This window comes from Panicum virgatum, chromosome 1K (assembly GCF_016808335.1).
Source record: "Panicum virgatum strain AP13 chromosome 1K, P.virgatum_v5, whole genome shotgun sequence".
NCBI classification, from domain to species: Eukaryota; Viridiplantae; Streptophyta; class Magnoliopsida; order Poales; family Poaceae; genus Panicum; species Panicum virgatum.
In genome coordinates this window covers 29,698,277-29,715,757 of record NC_053136.1, presented here as the reverse complement: position 1 = coordinate 29,715,757, position 17,481 = coordinate 29,698,277, and the positions used below count along the sequence as shown (strand labels likewise).

Here is a 17,481-nt window from a genome sequence, read left to right as displayed (position 1 = left end):
ATGGCCTAATGGGGGACATGTTCCTTACAGGCAGCAAGGAGGGAAAGAGGGATTGAGGGAGAGGAGAACTCGGTGAAGAGGGGAAGAGAAGAACGAGGGTGGTGGGACTTTTAGTTATTTTGTTCGCTTATCATCATCGGATAGTATTACGAACCGGCGGTTATGGCCATTTCAACTTTCACTACCGGTGGTGATTGCCACTTTAACTGCCAGTTCCAACGGCCACCTACTTCGTTACTAGCGGTGAAAGTATACCCCCCTGGTTTGAATTAAACAGATGGTGATAGAGTATGGCAAAGCTGAAGTATTTCGGAGCTCAAGTAGTTGGGTAGTGATTTACATTTTATCTTTAGTATAGGAATGCCATACTATCAAGAGAGATGTAACATTGGTTGTTTGACATGGTCAAAAGTGCTCATAGGTCACCCAAGTGAGAATCCTGAGAGAAAATCCCAGAGAAGTAACTTTATGCTACTTGGATGATCGAATGTTAACTTGGTGGACCAAGTGGATCACCATAACATGGGTTTGGGGTCCTCTGGCCTTGACCGGTCTGACCAGTCAGGGTACCGGTCTAACCGGTTTGAGGGATCTGGTGTCCGAAATTTAGTCCGAAATATCCGAACCTATGCCCGGAGTATTTGGGATGGGGGATTGGGTGTCTGAATTTTGTCCGGTGTATCCGGACACAGGCTAGAATTCAGAAGGGGATCGGCCTAACCGGTTTGGGAGACAGGTCTGACCGGTCCAAGGGTGTAACAGCTAGTTTTGGCCTGGCCGGTCTGACCGGTTTGGGGACCGGTCTGTACGCCCAACGGCTAGTTTTTAGAAGTGGGATATTTATACCCCTCAGCCATCTCCTTCGAGGTTTGCTGGTTTCCTGGCTATTCTTGAGCTTCCTAAAGCTTTTCTTTGACCAGCAAGCTTTCCCCAACACTCTTTGTGAGTTGTTCTAACTAGATTTGATATCTTTAGTTGGGTTGAGAGATTGAGTGTGTGAGCACCCTTTGTGAGCTTTGTGAGGGCTGCATTTTTTAGCAGTAGCGAGCAACCATAGCTTGAGCACTCTTGAATCCATCAAAGCTTTCAACTTTGCATTTGTTACTCCTGGAGGTGAGCCTCCTAAACGGCTAGGCGTCGTCGGCTAGCTCCGATGGTGTGGTGAGCAGTGGCAAGTCTATGCGGGCATGATCTTGCCTACTTGGTGGAAAGGACCAAGATAGTGAAAGGAAGGAAGTGGTTGAAAGAGACCCAACTTACGGGATCAAGTTGAAAAGACTCGCACCCAACGAGTTCCTCAACGGAGACATAGGATTCACTTTGGTGAATCTGAATTTCGGGAAACAAATCCCTGTGTCTCCTTTGTGGTTTGCCTTACTACTTTGAGTTCTAGCATTATATTTGTAATTCCGTATTGTTCGTCTTTGGTGTGTTGTTTCTATGTGTGTAGAAACTTCAAATATACTTAATATCACCGGCAGAAGCTTTACACCAAGTTGTGTTTGTGCTATAGCTCGAGGACGGGGAATAACTCTGATTTGTACAGGTTCTGCTTGTGACCGGTCCGACTAGTCACTCCAATCGGTCTGACCGGTTGTTAAATTGGCTCACTGACTAAGTGTTGGACCGATTTGCCAATCTGACCGGTCAGTATACTAACTTCTGTTTAAGTATTGTAAATTGCATAATTTCTTAAAACGCCAATATATTCACCCCCCTCTAGGCAACATCCGATATCCTTTCACTCCACTTGGCTCCTCTCTTCCAGGTACTCCCGCTCCAAACACTCTAGCTTCCCAAAATAACCTGTTTGGTGGCTCTGCGGTGAGGCTCCTACTCCAAGCGAGCAACCTCCAGCAGAGCAAATCGACATGTGGTGGACGCAAATCGAGCTCCTACGCACGCGAATGGATCAGACATTCGGCCGATCTCCGGCAGGGATGCATGGCCAGTGGACGGGCAGGTGGGGAACCATGGCCGGCGGTGGGTAGGTGGTCAGGCACACGCAGATGGTAGGCAGAGACGTGTGCCAGTGGGCGTGAGGGAAATAGGTTTTTTCCGCTCCTCATCTTATGTGGACTCAGATGAATCAATCATGCTTCGATTCTTACCTAGAGCGGTGGGAACGCTACCAAATGCATCCATAATAAAAATTCTAACCTACAACCTCATGCATCGCGTGACCCCTGCATACCACTATTCTACACAGTCACTTGTGCCTAGTGATCGGATATTATTCATTTATACTAACTTTTATAAATTTTAATTAAATTTTTAGATGCAAAGAGTTCTATAATTTTGATATAAGATTTACCTTTATCTGATTTCTTTATGAAAAGTTATAAATTTTTTCATGCGAATGGGCAGGTATTCTATTTAAAAAGAGGTAGGGGCTTTTACTATTGTTATCACCAATGTTTTTTATTACGTAGCGGTGTTGATGGTCATTTGAGTTTTCACCTCCAGGTTCATGTGTAGGGTGGCTATAGTGACTGTTGGAACGGGCAGTTGAAGTCTATATCACTGCCTATTGATAACCATATTTGTAGTAGTGATTCTAAATGATTGTGCTTTTGATAAAAAAAGACTATAAATGATTGTGCTTTTCAAAGATGCCAACTGAACTAGGCGCTGAGCGCTGTGTGCAAAAGCTGGAAAATATGTTTCTATTTTCTAAATAATTGTGTCCCGAATCCTACGATATATGTGTGATATTTTATACTATATTTATGATAAAATTCAAGATACAAAAAGAAAAGAAGATAAACTTTGGTGGAAGAAGTAACAAGGTAGCACAATATATGACTGATTATCACGTATGTCCAAACAAGAGAGAATATTCCTGGAATTTCTCTGAATCAAGATATTTAATTTCTTCCAAAAAATACTGAGAGATGACAATAATATGCAACACACATTAATTCAAATAATGATCATAACATAAAATAAGAATAAAAGAATCATAACTCTTAGTTAATTAACAAATATGATTGCATGTTCTCTAGAACTGAGCTTGGATGCGATCCACAGTCATCTTGTCGACTTGGAATGCCTTGGCAAGGATATCATCTGTGATGGATGGCTTTGACCCGAATACAGCATTTGCCACGGTTATCACCCCAGGGTTTTGGCTGCTCAATGCTGCAAGTGCCACTGCATTTTTGGTTCCATAGTTGAATTGGAAATGGATCAACCCTTGAGGGAACACAAATACATCTCCTTTGTTAAGAACCTTTGTGAACAGTTTGTTGCCCGGGTTCGATGTGACAAAGCCTACGTAGAGGGAGCCCTCAAGCACGGTTAAGATCTCAGTTGCACGCGGATGTGTGTGAGGTGGATTCAGACCATATGGTGCATAGTCGATGCGAGCAAGAGAGATGCCCATGGTGTTTAGCCCGGCAATCTGAGCAACGTTGACTGGTGTGACAGCGGAGCCTTGCTTGTTAGTTGTGTTGCCAGCCAAGTGAAGGCCGGAGAAGAAGAAATCTGCAGCCACAACATCCTTTGCATCCTTGCATGGGAACCCGTTGACACGCACTGCATCAACAAAATCATAAGTTACACACATGTTGTTTATCTGGTGGTTGGCAGCTACTACAAATTAAACTTATATATATAAGATGTATACTGGACACCTATGTATAGAATTACAGTGATGAAAGACATACCTTTAGACATCTTATCGACGACGCAGAAGTCCTGGAGAAGGCTTGGATCAGAAGCGGTGGCATGAAAGCATGTCAAAGACAAGAGGGCTGCCACAAGGAGGAAGGCGCGAAAGGCCATTTCGGTGGTGTTCCACTTTACTCAACTCAAACTAAAGGAAATGAACGAAGCTGCTGGGGTGCTTTGGTAACCAGGAAAGTGTCGGTTATATGGCTGATTGCTTTGCTGCTTGAGAGGATCGGAGATTGGTATTTATAAGGAGATATCCAAGGCTGGCCGGCCTGCCTTATTAGGACTGATGCTGCCTGGCGAATTGACGTGCGGTTCGGCAGGAAAAGGTCTTCCAGGAATGTGTCGTGCCGTGTTCTTCTCAGCAGGTGCGTTAGCCGCCTCCAGATATACTAGAGAAAAAAGGGCTGTTTCTGGGCGGATTAAGCCATCTTTTTTACTAGGCCATACATACATAATATATGTGTCAAACTATTGATTCCCAGGTGGAAGTAGTCGCAGCTTGATCGACGAGCTTTTCCAGTATGATGTACTATTGTTTTTCTAAGTAGTACTACTTATTAACATTGATCACCGTAAGAACAATGTTATTCTAGTTTGGGTCAGTATATTAATCGTCTAAAGTTTCTGCTAAGTAACTTGCCTTAACTTTTTTTTATTAACGTTAGTGTCTTTTGATTCCTCTGTCATGCTCATAGTACGAAAGATTTAGCTGCAGCCGAACGAGAGCAATGGCGGAACCAGGGGTGCTTAGGAGGTCTCGAGCCTCCACTACTGCCACCGGAGCAATGGAGCCCCTTCTTGGATTTTTGGTCCTAGGTACATGCTGTAGGGGTGTGGTAATGGTTTTCAGTCCCTTCTAAATATTTTTTTGTGAACGAGAGGGTGTTTAATTAAGGGTAGTGCAGCGACGGCCACATGCATTGACAGAAATCAAAGTTAATGATCCTAAGTGGGGAGCTTCTATATAGATTTTAGAGATTAGATATCCAATCATACAACGTTCAATAACTTCCATCTTGCGGTGGGGAGACAGTCGAGCACCATGCTGTATGGAAATGGTTGAAAATAATTAGCTGGGTAGCATGAATACTGAAAAACTCCTAGAAGATGACGCCAAAACGAACGGTTTCTCCTATGAATTAGTTGAAACTGATTATTTTGGGTCACAGCCGCACAGGGGCTGCACCGACCTGGGCATCCGTTCCCAAGTAGGGGCTTGGCGGCGTGACCTGGTCATCTCCCGAGTCGAAGCCGGCCAAGGAAGACTGGCCTAACTATTGTTTTGGTGGGTCACGGCCCAAGCGAGGGAGAGGAGAAATTTGACTCACGCCTTGTTTAGATTCAAAATTAAAAATTCTAAAAGAATATTGCGGCATCTGCATACAGAATTAATTCTAGATGAAAAATAAAAAATTAATTCCACAGTTAGCTTGTAAATCGCGAGATGAATCTAATGAACGTAATTATTAGGTCATGATTAGACACTAAATTGCTACAGTTAAGTTACAGTAAACATATGCTAATGATAGATTAATTAGGCTCATTAGATTCATCTCGTAGTTTACAAATGAGTTCTGTAATTAGTTTTATGACACTGCTAGAAAAACTCTTATTAGTACCGAGCGGGAACCCCCAGTTAGTACCGGTTTCCCTCCCGGTACCGCTCCTCCGGTACTAAGTGCGCGTACACTTAGTACCAGTCAGACCGCCCGGTACTAAACGGCCTGTTTAGTACTGGTTGGTAACACCAGCTGGTACTAAACTGCTGGCCACGCCAGCAGCTAGGCCGAGCAGTTTAGTACCGGTTACCAACCGGTACTAAAGAAGTTTTTTTTCTTTTTGATACTTTATATTTATTCTCTTTTCCTTTCGATTTCAATTAATTAGTATTAGTAGTCATACTCGCAGCGGTTTGTGTATTCGTACTCATATTCGTATCTAGAATTCATAATTGTATATGGAGCAAAGCAAATAAAAGAAATTATATACATACATAGATAAAAGAAATCTTAGAAATTATATACATACATGGATAAAAGACAATAATATTTACAAGTATGAATGCTCATAAGTTTTTTCCGACAAATTCTTCAATAATTCTAATCATCTTCATCGTCATCGGCACTGGCATCCTTCTTGCAGCGTTTCTTTTGTTCAGCTCGAGCCACACTTATCCTTGGATCGGAATGAAATTCACCTTTTGAATTTATCACCTCATCCAACAGGAATCCACATAGTGCTTCTTGAATTGCCTTGATTCTTTCCGGTTCAATGAGGTTCTTTTTCATATTCCAAATCGGTCAACAACAAATAAACATTAATATTTTAATTCAGTACCTGCATGGAATTAGATACAAGAAATTGTTACTAATGTTATACGTACTTCGAAGTTTTCTTGTGTCACCCTCTTGGTATCTCTGCAAAAAAAGTGCATGTGCTCACATACGTAGTATCCGCAGAGGTTGGTTCCTTGGTTCTATATCAAACACTATATACATATATACATGTTATGAAATATTCATGATGTTTGAATAAATGAAAGTAGATGTGCGATATTCGTACCGGCTTGTTATGGTTGAATTCAAGTTCAATCGGTGTTGACGTGACTCCTAATTGTGTTTTGAGGAACCGAGACCATGCCCTTTGCATGATGTCTACGAGATTTGGATATAATTCTGGTGGTTTCTTCAAGGAGTCCCACATAGTAACTCGGGACCGATCGATTTCGATCACAAGTAGGATCCAGTGGAAACTGTTGATACATACATATGGATACAAGAAATGTTAGATATATACACTTATTGCCTAGTTGAAGTGACTCAAAAAGTCAAAGAACTCACTCAAAGTTGTATGGAAACAGAATGAATGTGCGATCGTGCTGCCCTTCCAAGGACATGAGTATATTATTCTCGGTCCGATTAGGATATTAGCATACACTCTCCTCATGTATAACATTTAGATTGATGAAGCCAACGTTGTAAATCCCGCTCTTCCGGCATTCTTACATTTTCATCCTGCACGATTACAAATAAAAGGAGGGAATGAGAAATCTAAATAATTGACAAGAAACACTTACATAGACCATACACTGACTGTCGTTGTCTTACCGTCGGGTTCTCCGAGGGGTATCCCGAGGAGAGTGGTTATGAGTAGGGACTCGCCGAGATTAGAACGCGATGGTGCAAGGAACACAAAGATTTAGACAGGTTCGGGACGCCAGAGCGTAATACCCTACGTCTTGTGTGATGGTTTGTATTCCCTCTGGTATTGTTCGATGTTTTGGAGGGGTCCCTGCTCGGCCTTATATGGTCTGGGGGGACAGGGTTACATGGAAATCCTAGTCGAGTTCTGTTATGATTCTAGTCCGAGAGGTTCGGCTAGTTCCCGAAACCGTTGACTAGTTCTACTCCTATTCGGGCAAGGCATAACCATGTACTACTCCCTACTCTAGAACATTCTGTACCCGTGGGCAGTCCCATCGTCCCGGGTCTGACAAGCCCCCGAGCTCTTCGTAGTCGAGTCCTGCAGACACCAGGCATCTTCGAAGACGTTCATCGAGTGCTTCGAGGAACTTCTAGACTTTTGTGCATTCGAGCGCTTCGAGTGCTTCTAGGGCAAGTTGTCCATCCTTGGAGTCCTTCGAGTAGTCTTCCGAGTGCTTCTTCTGCTGCATCGAGGCTATGAGGTGCTCAAGCCCCGAGTCTGTCCTGATATATGGTGCGCGATGTACTCGCGCTCCATATGGAGTAGCCCCCCAGCCTTAGTTTGATTCGATGAATCGAGCTGGGGATTGGTTCAGTTTTTTGTGTTCTTCTAGTACTTGAAATATCTTTGAAAAAGTTGCCTTTTTATGATACGTGTCCCGCAGCCCCCCGAGCCTTGAATTCGAATTTGTGATTTGGGGTTAAGGGTCTAGGAGATCCTATCATGTCCTCTGCGATCTTTCTGATATCATCAGTGCTGCAGCGAATCTTCTAAAAAGGTGACAGTGCGGTGTACTATTTGCCCGTTGCTGATAAGGTTATCAGCAGCTTGGAGCCAGCGCCAGAGGCTTGAATAGTTTTTGTAATATCCTCTTGGTTTTTGTGTGGATGTGAATCCTCTTGAGTAATTTTAACATTCTGATGTATAGTACTTTTTTCTTTTATTTGACGGCCGGTTGGTTGGTTGCCTTTTTTATGGAGCTTGTCATCGGCTGGCTTGAATCATTTCTTCGAGTACAGTAGTAGTCGATTTTCTTGTCATCTCGTGGACGAGTAGTTCCTTTTGTAGAAAAAGGAGAGGTTGTTCGTCGGTCGATTACTGTGGTAGTCGGCGAGTTGTCATCTTGAGGACGAAGGGTTCCTTTTTAGGAGTTAGAAGTCGAGTGCGTAGCAGTCGATGAATTGTCATCTCTTTGGATGACTAAGTCCTTCTTGGAGATAGGGAACTTGTCCCATCCGATGATCTAGTACCGAAGTAATCGATCAATTGCCGTCTCGTGGACGAGAAAAAATTCCTTTTGGGGAGATAGGGAGCTGGTCCCATCCGAGGATCGAGTACCGAAGTAATTATCGTCTCATGGACGAAGAGATTCTTTTGGGAGATAGAGAGCTTGTCCCATCCGAAGGTCGAGTACCGAAGTAATCGATCAATTATCGTCTCATGGACGAAGAGATTCTTTTGGGAGATAGGGAGCTTGTCCCGTCCGAAGATTGAGTATCGAAGTAATCGGTCAATTATCATCTCATGGACGAAGAGATCCTTTTGGGAGATAGGGAGCTTGTCCCGTTCGAAGATCGAGTACCTAAGTAGTCGATGATATGTCGCCTTATGGACGAAAAGTTCCTCTTGGGAAATAGGGAGCTTGTTGTAACATCCTGGATTTTTACCAGAATGTTAAATAGTCGAAAAATGTGAATTTCAAAAAATTTTGTGGTAGTGCTATGAGTAATTCACTTAAGTAGGAATTCTACCTCTCTAAATTCCTAGTAATTAAAAATTTTGTTTTGAATTAAGGATATTATTTGCTAGTGTGAAAACATTTGGATTTATTGGCTCTACCATGTTTATTCGAAATTGATTTGGATTTATTTTCTTGATTGAAAATTTGTATGGAAATTAAATTGAGGTGTGCCCCTCAATTTAATTTCAAAACGCTAACTTCTGTGTGGGATTTAATTTGAATTGAACCATTCAAATTAAATCCAAAACCTCTGCCCTAACTCGGACCTAAGCCCTCGATCCTAACCCAAGTTCCGACCCCCGTGACCTGGACTGCGATCCAAACCCAAAACCCAATCCAAACCCAGCTGCAAAACAAAAACCAAAGGCCATATATGGCCAGAACACAACCTGACCCGGGTGGCCTTTTGGCCTGCCTCGCACCCCTCTCTGCAGCCCAAACCGGCCCAGTACGCAGCCCAACTCCATAACCCAACCCGCCACCCTTCCTCCTCATCCTTGTGCCACTTACAGGTGGACCCCACCGGTGAGGAACCCCTGTTCCTCTTCCACGCCACGAGCCCCGCGGGACAGACCGTTGCCGCCGAGCCTGCGTCGTACCCTCGTCGCCGACACGCTGTGTCTCGCCGCTCTGTCCTGCCGCCGCCGCGGACCAGGGAACACCGGTACCCGCGCGAGAGAGCCCTGGAACCGCGCTTGCCCGAGACCTGAGCCGAACCGCCGCCGATGACCCCACTGCTCTGCCGCCGCCGCCCCGGTCTCATCCCGCGCGCACGCCCGCACAAGCCACAGCCGCACCAGATCTGTGCGATGCCGCACGCGATCTCGCCGCGCCGTCGACGCACGGGCCTTGCCTGCCAGTGGCAGCGGCGCACCGACGCCCCGGACCCAAGAGCCAGTGAGAGAGAGAACGAGTGAGTGAGGGCTGAGCGCCACCTGCTATGCCGCTTCCGGCCCAAACGAGCTGAAACCGAGCCGCATATCAAGCCAAACCTAAGCCAGCCTTCAAGCCGCTGCTTGAGCCGACCCAATAACCCAAGCCGAGCCTTGTTGGGCCGCTTGCACACTTTCGGCCCGACAACGACGTAAAACTTTCCCTTTTTCTTTTTCTAGTTTAACCCTTACACACGGGCCCCACTTGTAAGTGTCTAATGTGAGACTGACAGTGGGACCCACTGACTTGCGGACCCCCACTGACCCGGTTGACCAGTCAACGGTTAATGTTGACTTAGTCAACGCTGACGTCAGCAGGGCCCACTCCTGACGTTAGCAAGAGCTGAACCGCCTGGTGACGTCATGCTGACATCATCATGCCATGTGGCACGCTCTGGTGTTGCCACGTGTCACCTCTATGTTTTTCCTTTTTCGATAATCATTTAATAATCCCAGAAAATGCTTTAGCTTTAGAATTTTCCTAGTAATTCAACCGGACCTCCGAAAAATATGAAACTAGTTTCATAATTCTTCTAAAATCATGATCTACGCGTTAGAATAGTTTTTGCTATGAGTTGGATCTTATTTGAGCCTGTTTTGTGTATTCTTGCACTTTGGCCCCTGTATTTATATGTAATTACGTATAGGTCCTGACGAGAAGGAGTTGATCGACGTTCCGAGCAATCTACGGATCCAGAAGGACTACCCCGACACCCGAAGGATTTAGAAGGATGTACCAGACGACCAGAAGATGTCAGAGGCCGAGGAAGACCACAAAGACCTATTAGGTTCACGCCCATTCGCAATTGAATACCTATTAGGCATTGCTTCCGAGATACGCTACGCTCCCAAATTTAGTGAGATGAGATGAGCTTGCTTGGCCATTTATTTACCATATTCCTTGTTTCCCATACTTAGTAATGAATTGTTGTATGCTATTGCTACTATGAGTGAGATTTGGGTTTGGGAATATATATGATATGGTAGTCCTTGCTTGCTGGAAGATTGCCTCCACATATAGGAGATGGTGATTAGGTTACGGCGGGGGCGAGCGAACCCTTTTCTCTGATCTTCGGATCGGGAGCTAGGGATTGTGTGTTGGGCACAATCCTGTGAGCACCTGTAATGGGTGACGAACACCTGTGGCGGGTGCAAGACTGTTCCGGTGGGAACTTTAGTAGAGGAGTAGTTGAGGAGGAGATACTTGTGATGGGTATTGATTGTAGACCGTGTTGACGGAATGCTACATTGGACGAAGATGCTCGCCTCGGCTGGATGAAGGACTTGACTTTGTGGCCCTAGTGACGGAACTATGTCAAACGTGCACACCACTTATCCTTTATGAGGGGGGACCCAGCCCGAGCTAGCTATGTGCGGCATCATACCTGTAGGAGGATAGTGTATCAGTGTTAGGGGGAGAGGGCAGGACCCTATCGCCCCCGATCGCAGGATCCATGGAGATTCCATTCTAGATTGCTTCACAGCCCCGGGCGACCTTCTGCGGGAGGACGCGCCCCAGACCGGGAGCAGGATGGTGCCGTAGCTGTTAGTTTCTTTGACTGGTGCCCCGGAGTCAGTCGGTCGACGGATCGGCGGGCGATGGGGCGAGTGGGTATAGGTGTACAACCCCTGCAGGGTGAAAACTATACGTATAGCCGCGTACTCGGTCATGTACAACTCTGGATCTGGCCCCACAACTGTAGTTAGATCCACATATACCTTTATACCTCTCTCTAGTCCACTTTTCCTGCTCGGATAGCAGCTGAGGTGTGGGGAGACGGAGTGCCCGCACCGAAACAGGATTGAGATAGTTGTAGTTGAGATAGTTGTAGTGGAAGATAGGAGACCGGGAGTCTGGAATGCCAGAGCTGCTCACGTCGGAAGGAGATTTGGATGACTTATATATATTGCTTGCATAGGAAAAACATAGCCTATCCTTGGCATTACTCCTATACCGTTTGCATCCAACAAAAGCTTGCATACGGACGGTGACGTGAACCTATCCCGTCCTTGGGGATAGCCTGATAGATGCAGGATCCGAGTGAAGGAGTCGACATGACGACAAAGGAAGATGACTTGAAGGTTGGCCCGAGCTACACTCCGAGCTGCCTGTGGAGAGGATTCGTGAAGATGAAGTTTGCCCAGAAGACTAGATATCGTTTCCGCTTTCTGTTTGTTTTCTTTTAGCCCAAGGGGCTTGTACTCTGAGATTCGTATTACAATCCTTCGGATTATGTATTAAATAAACCCGTGTGATGTTGTAAATGTGAGTTATGTCTGTGATTCTCGATTGAAATGGGTTCTGTATGTGATAGCTACTGATCCAGGGACTATCACGATGATATAAGGAGTTGGGTTCACCTTTCGGGAACCCAGTCTGTTTCAGTTGGTATCAGAGCATACTCAGACCGTAGCTCGAGCCTTAGAAATGGTCGTTAGACATAGGACCCTCTAAACGCTTCTGTCTGTTTGCTATACTGCCTTGAACTATATTCTACCTATTTCTTGACTCACTTTTCCCTACTTCTGCTTGATTCTCTTACCTATGCTACACTCTTATGTGTGTGTAGAATGAAGGACGAAACAGCAAGAGACATGCTGGAGAAGGTGACCCATGAGCCAGAGACGTACGCTCGACATCGCCAAGACCTAGTCCTCGAGATGGAACGCGTTCTACGAACAACCGACATCAGCCAGGAGCGTGTCAAGCTCTCTACTAAGGAGAAAGAGATCTACCCATACTACATCAGCTGCACAGCTGTACTGGTTGTCATGCCTGATCCAGGAATGCCAGAATTTCCCGGAGAGATGGTCTCCTATTCAGGACTTCTGCTCGCCACGGCCGTCCAGTCTGCAGCCAAAGAGATGATGAAGAGGATCATCACTTGGTTTTGGAACACCAAGTTCAAGAACAGCCCTTACACGTTGATTCCCAGGGCCATATTCGCCACCGAGAATATAACGGCCAGCCACGCAGCAATTGTTGTAGCCCCGAGCCGCGTACAAGGAACGAGTAAGGTCCTGATTCACACCACCGGAGCTCACCTGTTCCACGCGGACTGCCTGCTGAGAGATGTGGAGAAAGATCACCGTATTCTGCAGAAGGAACTCATAGTTTGTGCGCAGCACAACCAGACCCTGCACGAGGAGGTTCAGCGAGCAACGGAGGATGCCCGTCGTGCTAGAGAGGAACAGAGCGTGCTAGCTCAGAAGCTCAATGACGAGATCACTCTAAGGAAAGCCGCGGAAAGCAAGTTTGCCCAAGCAGAGGCCGAATTAGTCCACGTCAAGACACGCCAAGCTGAGATGGAGGAAACATGCCTCACAGCCAACGAGACCCAAGAGTGCCAGCCTGCCATCAGGGAGGAGGACACATCATCGACTCTGCCAAAGTCTCACCCAAAGGAATGCCCGCTTCAGAAACTGCCATCATCAGCTGAAACTGAGGAGGAATTAGGGACCGACACCACCTCCGATGAGATCTCGCCCAAGGGCTACCCAAGAGAGAGTCAGATGGTGCAGTTGCACAAGAAGCCCCGTCGCTCCGAAGAATAGAGCACGTGATGAGGTTCTAGGAATGAAAGTAGAGCTGTAATATAAGTAGGATGCCGATGTCCCATTCCGGCAAGAGTTCAGGTGCATCGAGCTGCCGATGTCCCATTCCGGCGTAGGTCTCCGTCAGTTGAGTCAAGAGCCGATGTCACATGCCGGCTGAGTCCATCTAAGTAGCCTCCAGTTGAGTAAAGTCCGTCAGAGTTGTCAAGCTGCTACGCTAAGAGTCACCCCTTTTGTAAGCTTTCACGATGTAATCCTAGATCGGTAGATGTGTTGTCTGTAAGGTTTGATGTAACCCCGAGATGACCTGAGTGTAAGGCTTGTAATGCTGAATGAATGCTTGGATCTTAATGTGCTTTCTTATTGGTTTTACTTGCTTTTTCCTATTGAGTGAACTTGTATTGTGTGTATTTGCTACCTACCCACCTTGACGTGAGTGACAGACCTTAGACAAGATAGATCCTTTAGTCTGTCCTTCGAAGAAGATGCCTGTTCGAAGATCCAGCCATTTGACAGCACATTTAGAAGAAGCCGCTTAAGAGGAAGCAGCCATCACAAAATGCGAACGTACTTAAGCATCTGACCCCACCTACAGAGCAAGGCAGAGGCGCAGTCCTGACTGCTGGAGCTCCCCATGATCCTTTTGGATAGGTGGATGAAGGAGAGGACAAAGAAGACGGATGGTCGAAGGAGAAGATGCGAAAGAAATCCATGAAAAGATCAATACTCAACCTTCCATAGTGTCAAGAAGCAGAAGCGAGAACGATCGCCAACAAGAAGCACCATTACGTCGAGAGCCAACCATAACAGAAGCAACACCAACTCAAGACTTCGAATCAACACACAAGACATTGAAAAACCCCCAAAGATGAAATGAATCGGAATGGAAACCCTGAAGCCCAAGGACGTACATCGGGTACAAGAATCGTACAACCGGATAAAGAAGATACTCAAAGGAGTGCCCTGGATTGAGAATAACAATAAGTGCATCCGAGATAATTGCCTGAATTGGCACCCAAACGAAGACCTGCGAGATCAAGAACAACGTTCTCAGCACGATTACAAGATCATCCTACCAAGTAATGGTTCGGAAGACGAAAGGAATCGAAGTGAAACCCAGCTGTCACCCGAACGAGATTAGGATGAAATAAAGGTATTCGGGAGTGACCTTGTGCTGGAGCCAACCCAATGGCGAAAGGTATTCCACGAAGTAATAGATATTGGAGTGAGGAAGTCTGATTACCCCCGGAACTACTAAACTGAATGGATAAAACACCTTTTGCCGTGATAAGAAGAGAGTAAGGAAGAGATGCCAGTCAAAGAATGGAATACAACTCGTCCGCAATAGGAGAGTGAGATAATAGGATTTGCTAAAAATCGCAGCTAACAATAAGGATCAGCAAACCTTTAACCCTGGGATATGGAGGATAAGAACGTGATGCGAACATTGGATCTGCAAGGAAAGCAACGAGAAAGACCATTCATCTACCAAGAAGAATTGATGGGTAGTTATGTTGGATGACACTAGCACCGAGTAAGAATCTCCCCATGTGTGCTAAACAAACGCATGGATTAAGTTGAGTAAACACGAAAGGTTGGTATGGAATTATGGACTCTAGACGCTTCCTATGCGAGAAGTACCCGACTTGGACAATTGACCATCCCGAAAGACCTCGCATTAGGAAGCGGAGAAAAGGAGTGTATACTAGAATATGAGAAACGTTCCATGAAGAGCAAGAAGCGAACCCCCGAATTCTCTGAATAAGGGCTATACTGGATCGAAGAACCTGCCATAAAGATGTTATCAAGCATAATCACTAGATGATCATGGGAAGCCATACATCTCGAAAAGGAGTGATACTTACTCCCATGCCAGAGATGGAAATATGGATATATGGACGTATGGGTAAAGCCCCAGAATTGGAGAAATAGGAGCTAGAAATCGAGAGAACTCGGTAAAGGACGAAGTTTATGGTAATCCCTACCGACCTGAAATTGGAAGGTCAAAAAGTAATACGCCCTTAAAGTATTGTGAGCAATCAAACAATGGGATAGATGATTGAATGAAAAGGAAGTTCGTTCTCGTGGCGTTGCCACCTCAAGAGGAATAAAGAGAGATTGCTAGAAATTCTCGATAACAAGGACGAAAGAACAATGATGACCCTGATCATGCAATATGAAGAGAAAAACATGAGGATCGAAGCCCCAAGACAATGGTCCGTTTCAGGTAATTACAGTTAATTCCAGTTGGTGTCAGGTTAACCATGGATACCCAAGAAGTACAGGATCGTTATGGGTGTTAAACTCTTGGAACCAGATTGTGGCTATTGCCTAACGTATAACCAAGATGGATTGGACGAGACTCAGTTGGTATAAGGATACAAGCTTAGATATCTGGCCAAGTAGAAGTCATCGGGAGAACCGGACCCCGATGTACTCGAAACGTTTGGAACGTTTTGAGATATCTAGTGGAGAAAACTAGATATACGTCTGGGAAACACAGTGATATTAAAGGAAAAAGAGATGGATATGAGAGGACGTCTCGCAATCACCGCACCTGGAACACGGGAATCAAAGGGATCAGTGACCCTCACCTTTTCGGAACCCTAGTAACCCTTCAATCTCGGGGACGAGATTATCGTGAGGGGGGGAGACTGTAACATCCCGGATTTTTCCCGGAATGTTAAATAGTCGAAAAATATAAATTTCAAAAAATTTTGTGGTAGTGCTGTGAGTAATTGACTTAAGTAGGAATTCTACCTCTCTAAATTCCTAGTAATTAAAATTTTTGTTTTGAATTAAGGATATTATTTGCTAGTGCGAAAACATTTGGATTCATTTGGATTTATTGGCTCTACCTTGGTTATTCGAAATTGATTTGGATTTATTTTCTTGATTGAAAATTTGTTTGGAAATTAAATTGAGGTGTGCTAACTTTTGTGTGGGATTTAATTTGAATCGAACCATTCAAATTAAATCCAAAACCTCTGCCCTAACTCGGACCTAAGCCCTCGATCCTAACCCAAGTTCCGACCCCCGTGACCTGGACTGCGATCCAAACCCAAAACCCGATCCAAACCCAGCTGCAAAACAAAAACCAAAGGCCATATATGGCCAGAACACAACCTGACCCGGCTGGCCTTTTGGCCTGCCTTGCACCCCTCTCTGCAGCCCAAACCGGCCCAGTACGCAGCCCAGCTCCATAGCCCAACCCGCCACCCTTCCTCCTCATCCTTGTGCCACTTAAAGGTGGACCCCACCGGTGAGGAACCCCTGTTCCTCTTCCACGCCACGCCTCATCCCAATCTCCGTCGCTTTTTCACCGACACCGTCCGCCCCGGCTCGCTCCACTCCACCCGTTGCGCCAACGCCGTCCGCCCAGCATCGCGACAAGGCGAGGACGCCGCTGCCCGCACCGTGCCCCTGCAACCCTAGCTTTTCCCCACGCGCGCCCCAGGATGTCGCCACGCGTTCAAGTTGCAGGCGGGGCGGGTTCTTATACGAGCCCGCAAACCCGCCCCGCAAAATCGTCGTTCGCGACACAAACGGCCCAGCTGCAAAATGGTTGTGGGCCTATGCTGTCCACCTTACCAAGTCCGCAGGTGCCCGTAAGAACCCGCATTCTCGCAAACCCTCACCACAGTCACACTCTAGTCTGCCCGCCACCGTCGCATTCCTCTGCTGCTCCATCTATCTTCCCGGGAGCGGTGCACACCCAGGCTCCCAGCATGCGCACCTCTGGCTGCTCTCCCCGCAGGTGCCCGCTCGCGGCACCCGCAGCGTCGGCCGGCCCTGAGGCCTCAGTCCAGCGCATCCTCCCTCTTCCCCAAAGGTGATTGCTGGATCTGCTCATCTAGATGCTCGCGAATGTGATTGATCCATGGTTGAACTTCTCAGATGTGTTTTTTTCACTGCCTGCACATTTCGTGCTTCCCCTTGAGTTGCGATGACCTGAATCTCACGAGAAGTACGATTTGGGAAACAAAAGATCCAGCTCAAACATTGCAATTTCAGGTCATTTTCCCAAGCCAAGGTTTGGGATATCTTACAGCAGAAAAAGTTTGTTTATGACTACTTGGATTTCAGGAAGATTTGCCTCTGAAAATGTTGGCTTGTAGACTACTAATGTTGTGGACTATGGAAAAATGTTTCTGACTACTTAGATTTAAGTGCTGCAGGCTAATGTACTGCATTCAGTTAGAGGACTAGCTGCTGGCTAATATACTGCCTTCAGGTAGAGAGGATGATCATTAGTCCTTCAATCATTATTTTTGTACGCACTTTTTTTTTGAGTGGGGAGGATCTTACAAGCCGGGAACGCGGAACGTAGGCATGTTCCGTGTTCCGGGAACTTCGTCCCGGAACGAGGAA

General features: G+C 46.0%; 1 protein-coding gene across 2 annotated transcripts; it reads right to left on the bottom strand.

Moving 5' to 3' along the window:
• Positions 1–3,001: 3,001 nt before the first annotated feature.
• Positions 3,002–3,786, bottom strand: LOC120653009 (putative germin-like protein 2-2). Of its 2 annotated transcripts, none has more exons than XM_039931004.1 (2): positions 3,669–3,786; positions 3,002–3,537 (listed from the first exon to the last, which is right to left on the bottom strand). In XM_039931004.1, the coding sequence occupies exons 1-2, from the start codon at positions 3,784–3,786 to the stop codon at positions 3,002–3,004; spliced, it is 654 nt and encodes a 217-aa protein (XP_039786938.1). The 2 variants fall into 2 exon arrangements, with proteins under 2 accessions (XP_039786938.1, XP_039786930.1); XM_039930996.1 differs by having other exon boundaries at positions 3,002–3,577; positions 3,688–3,786.
• Between the last annotated feature and the right edge of the window lie 13,695 nt (positions 3,787–17,481).

Bases quoted from the DNA above. Each gene is read 5' to 3' on its own strand.
- LOC120653009 (XM_039930996.1), bottom strand. From the start codon at position 3,786: ATGGCCTTTCGCGCCTTCCTCCTTGTGGCAGCCCTCTTGTCTTTGACA. The intron at 3,578-3,687 runs GTCGATAAGATG...GCCAACCACCAG, and splicing joins TTCTCCAGGACTTCTGCGTC to ATAAACAACATGTGTGTAAC.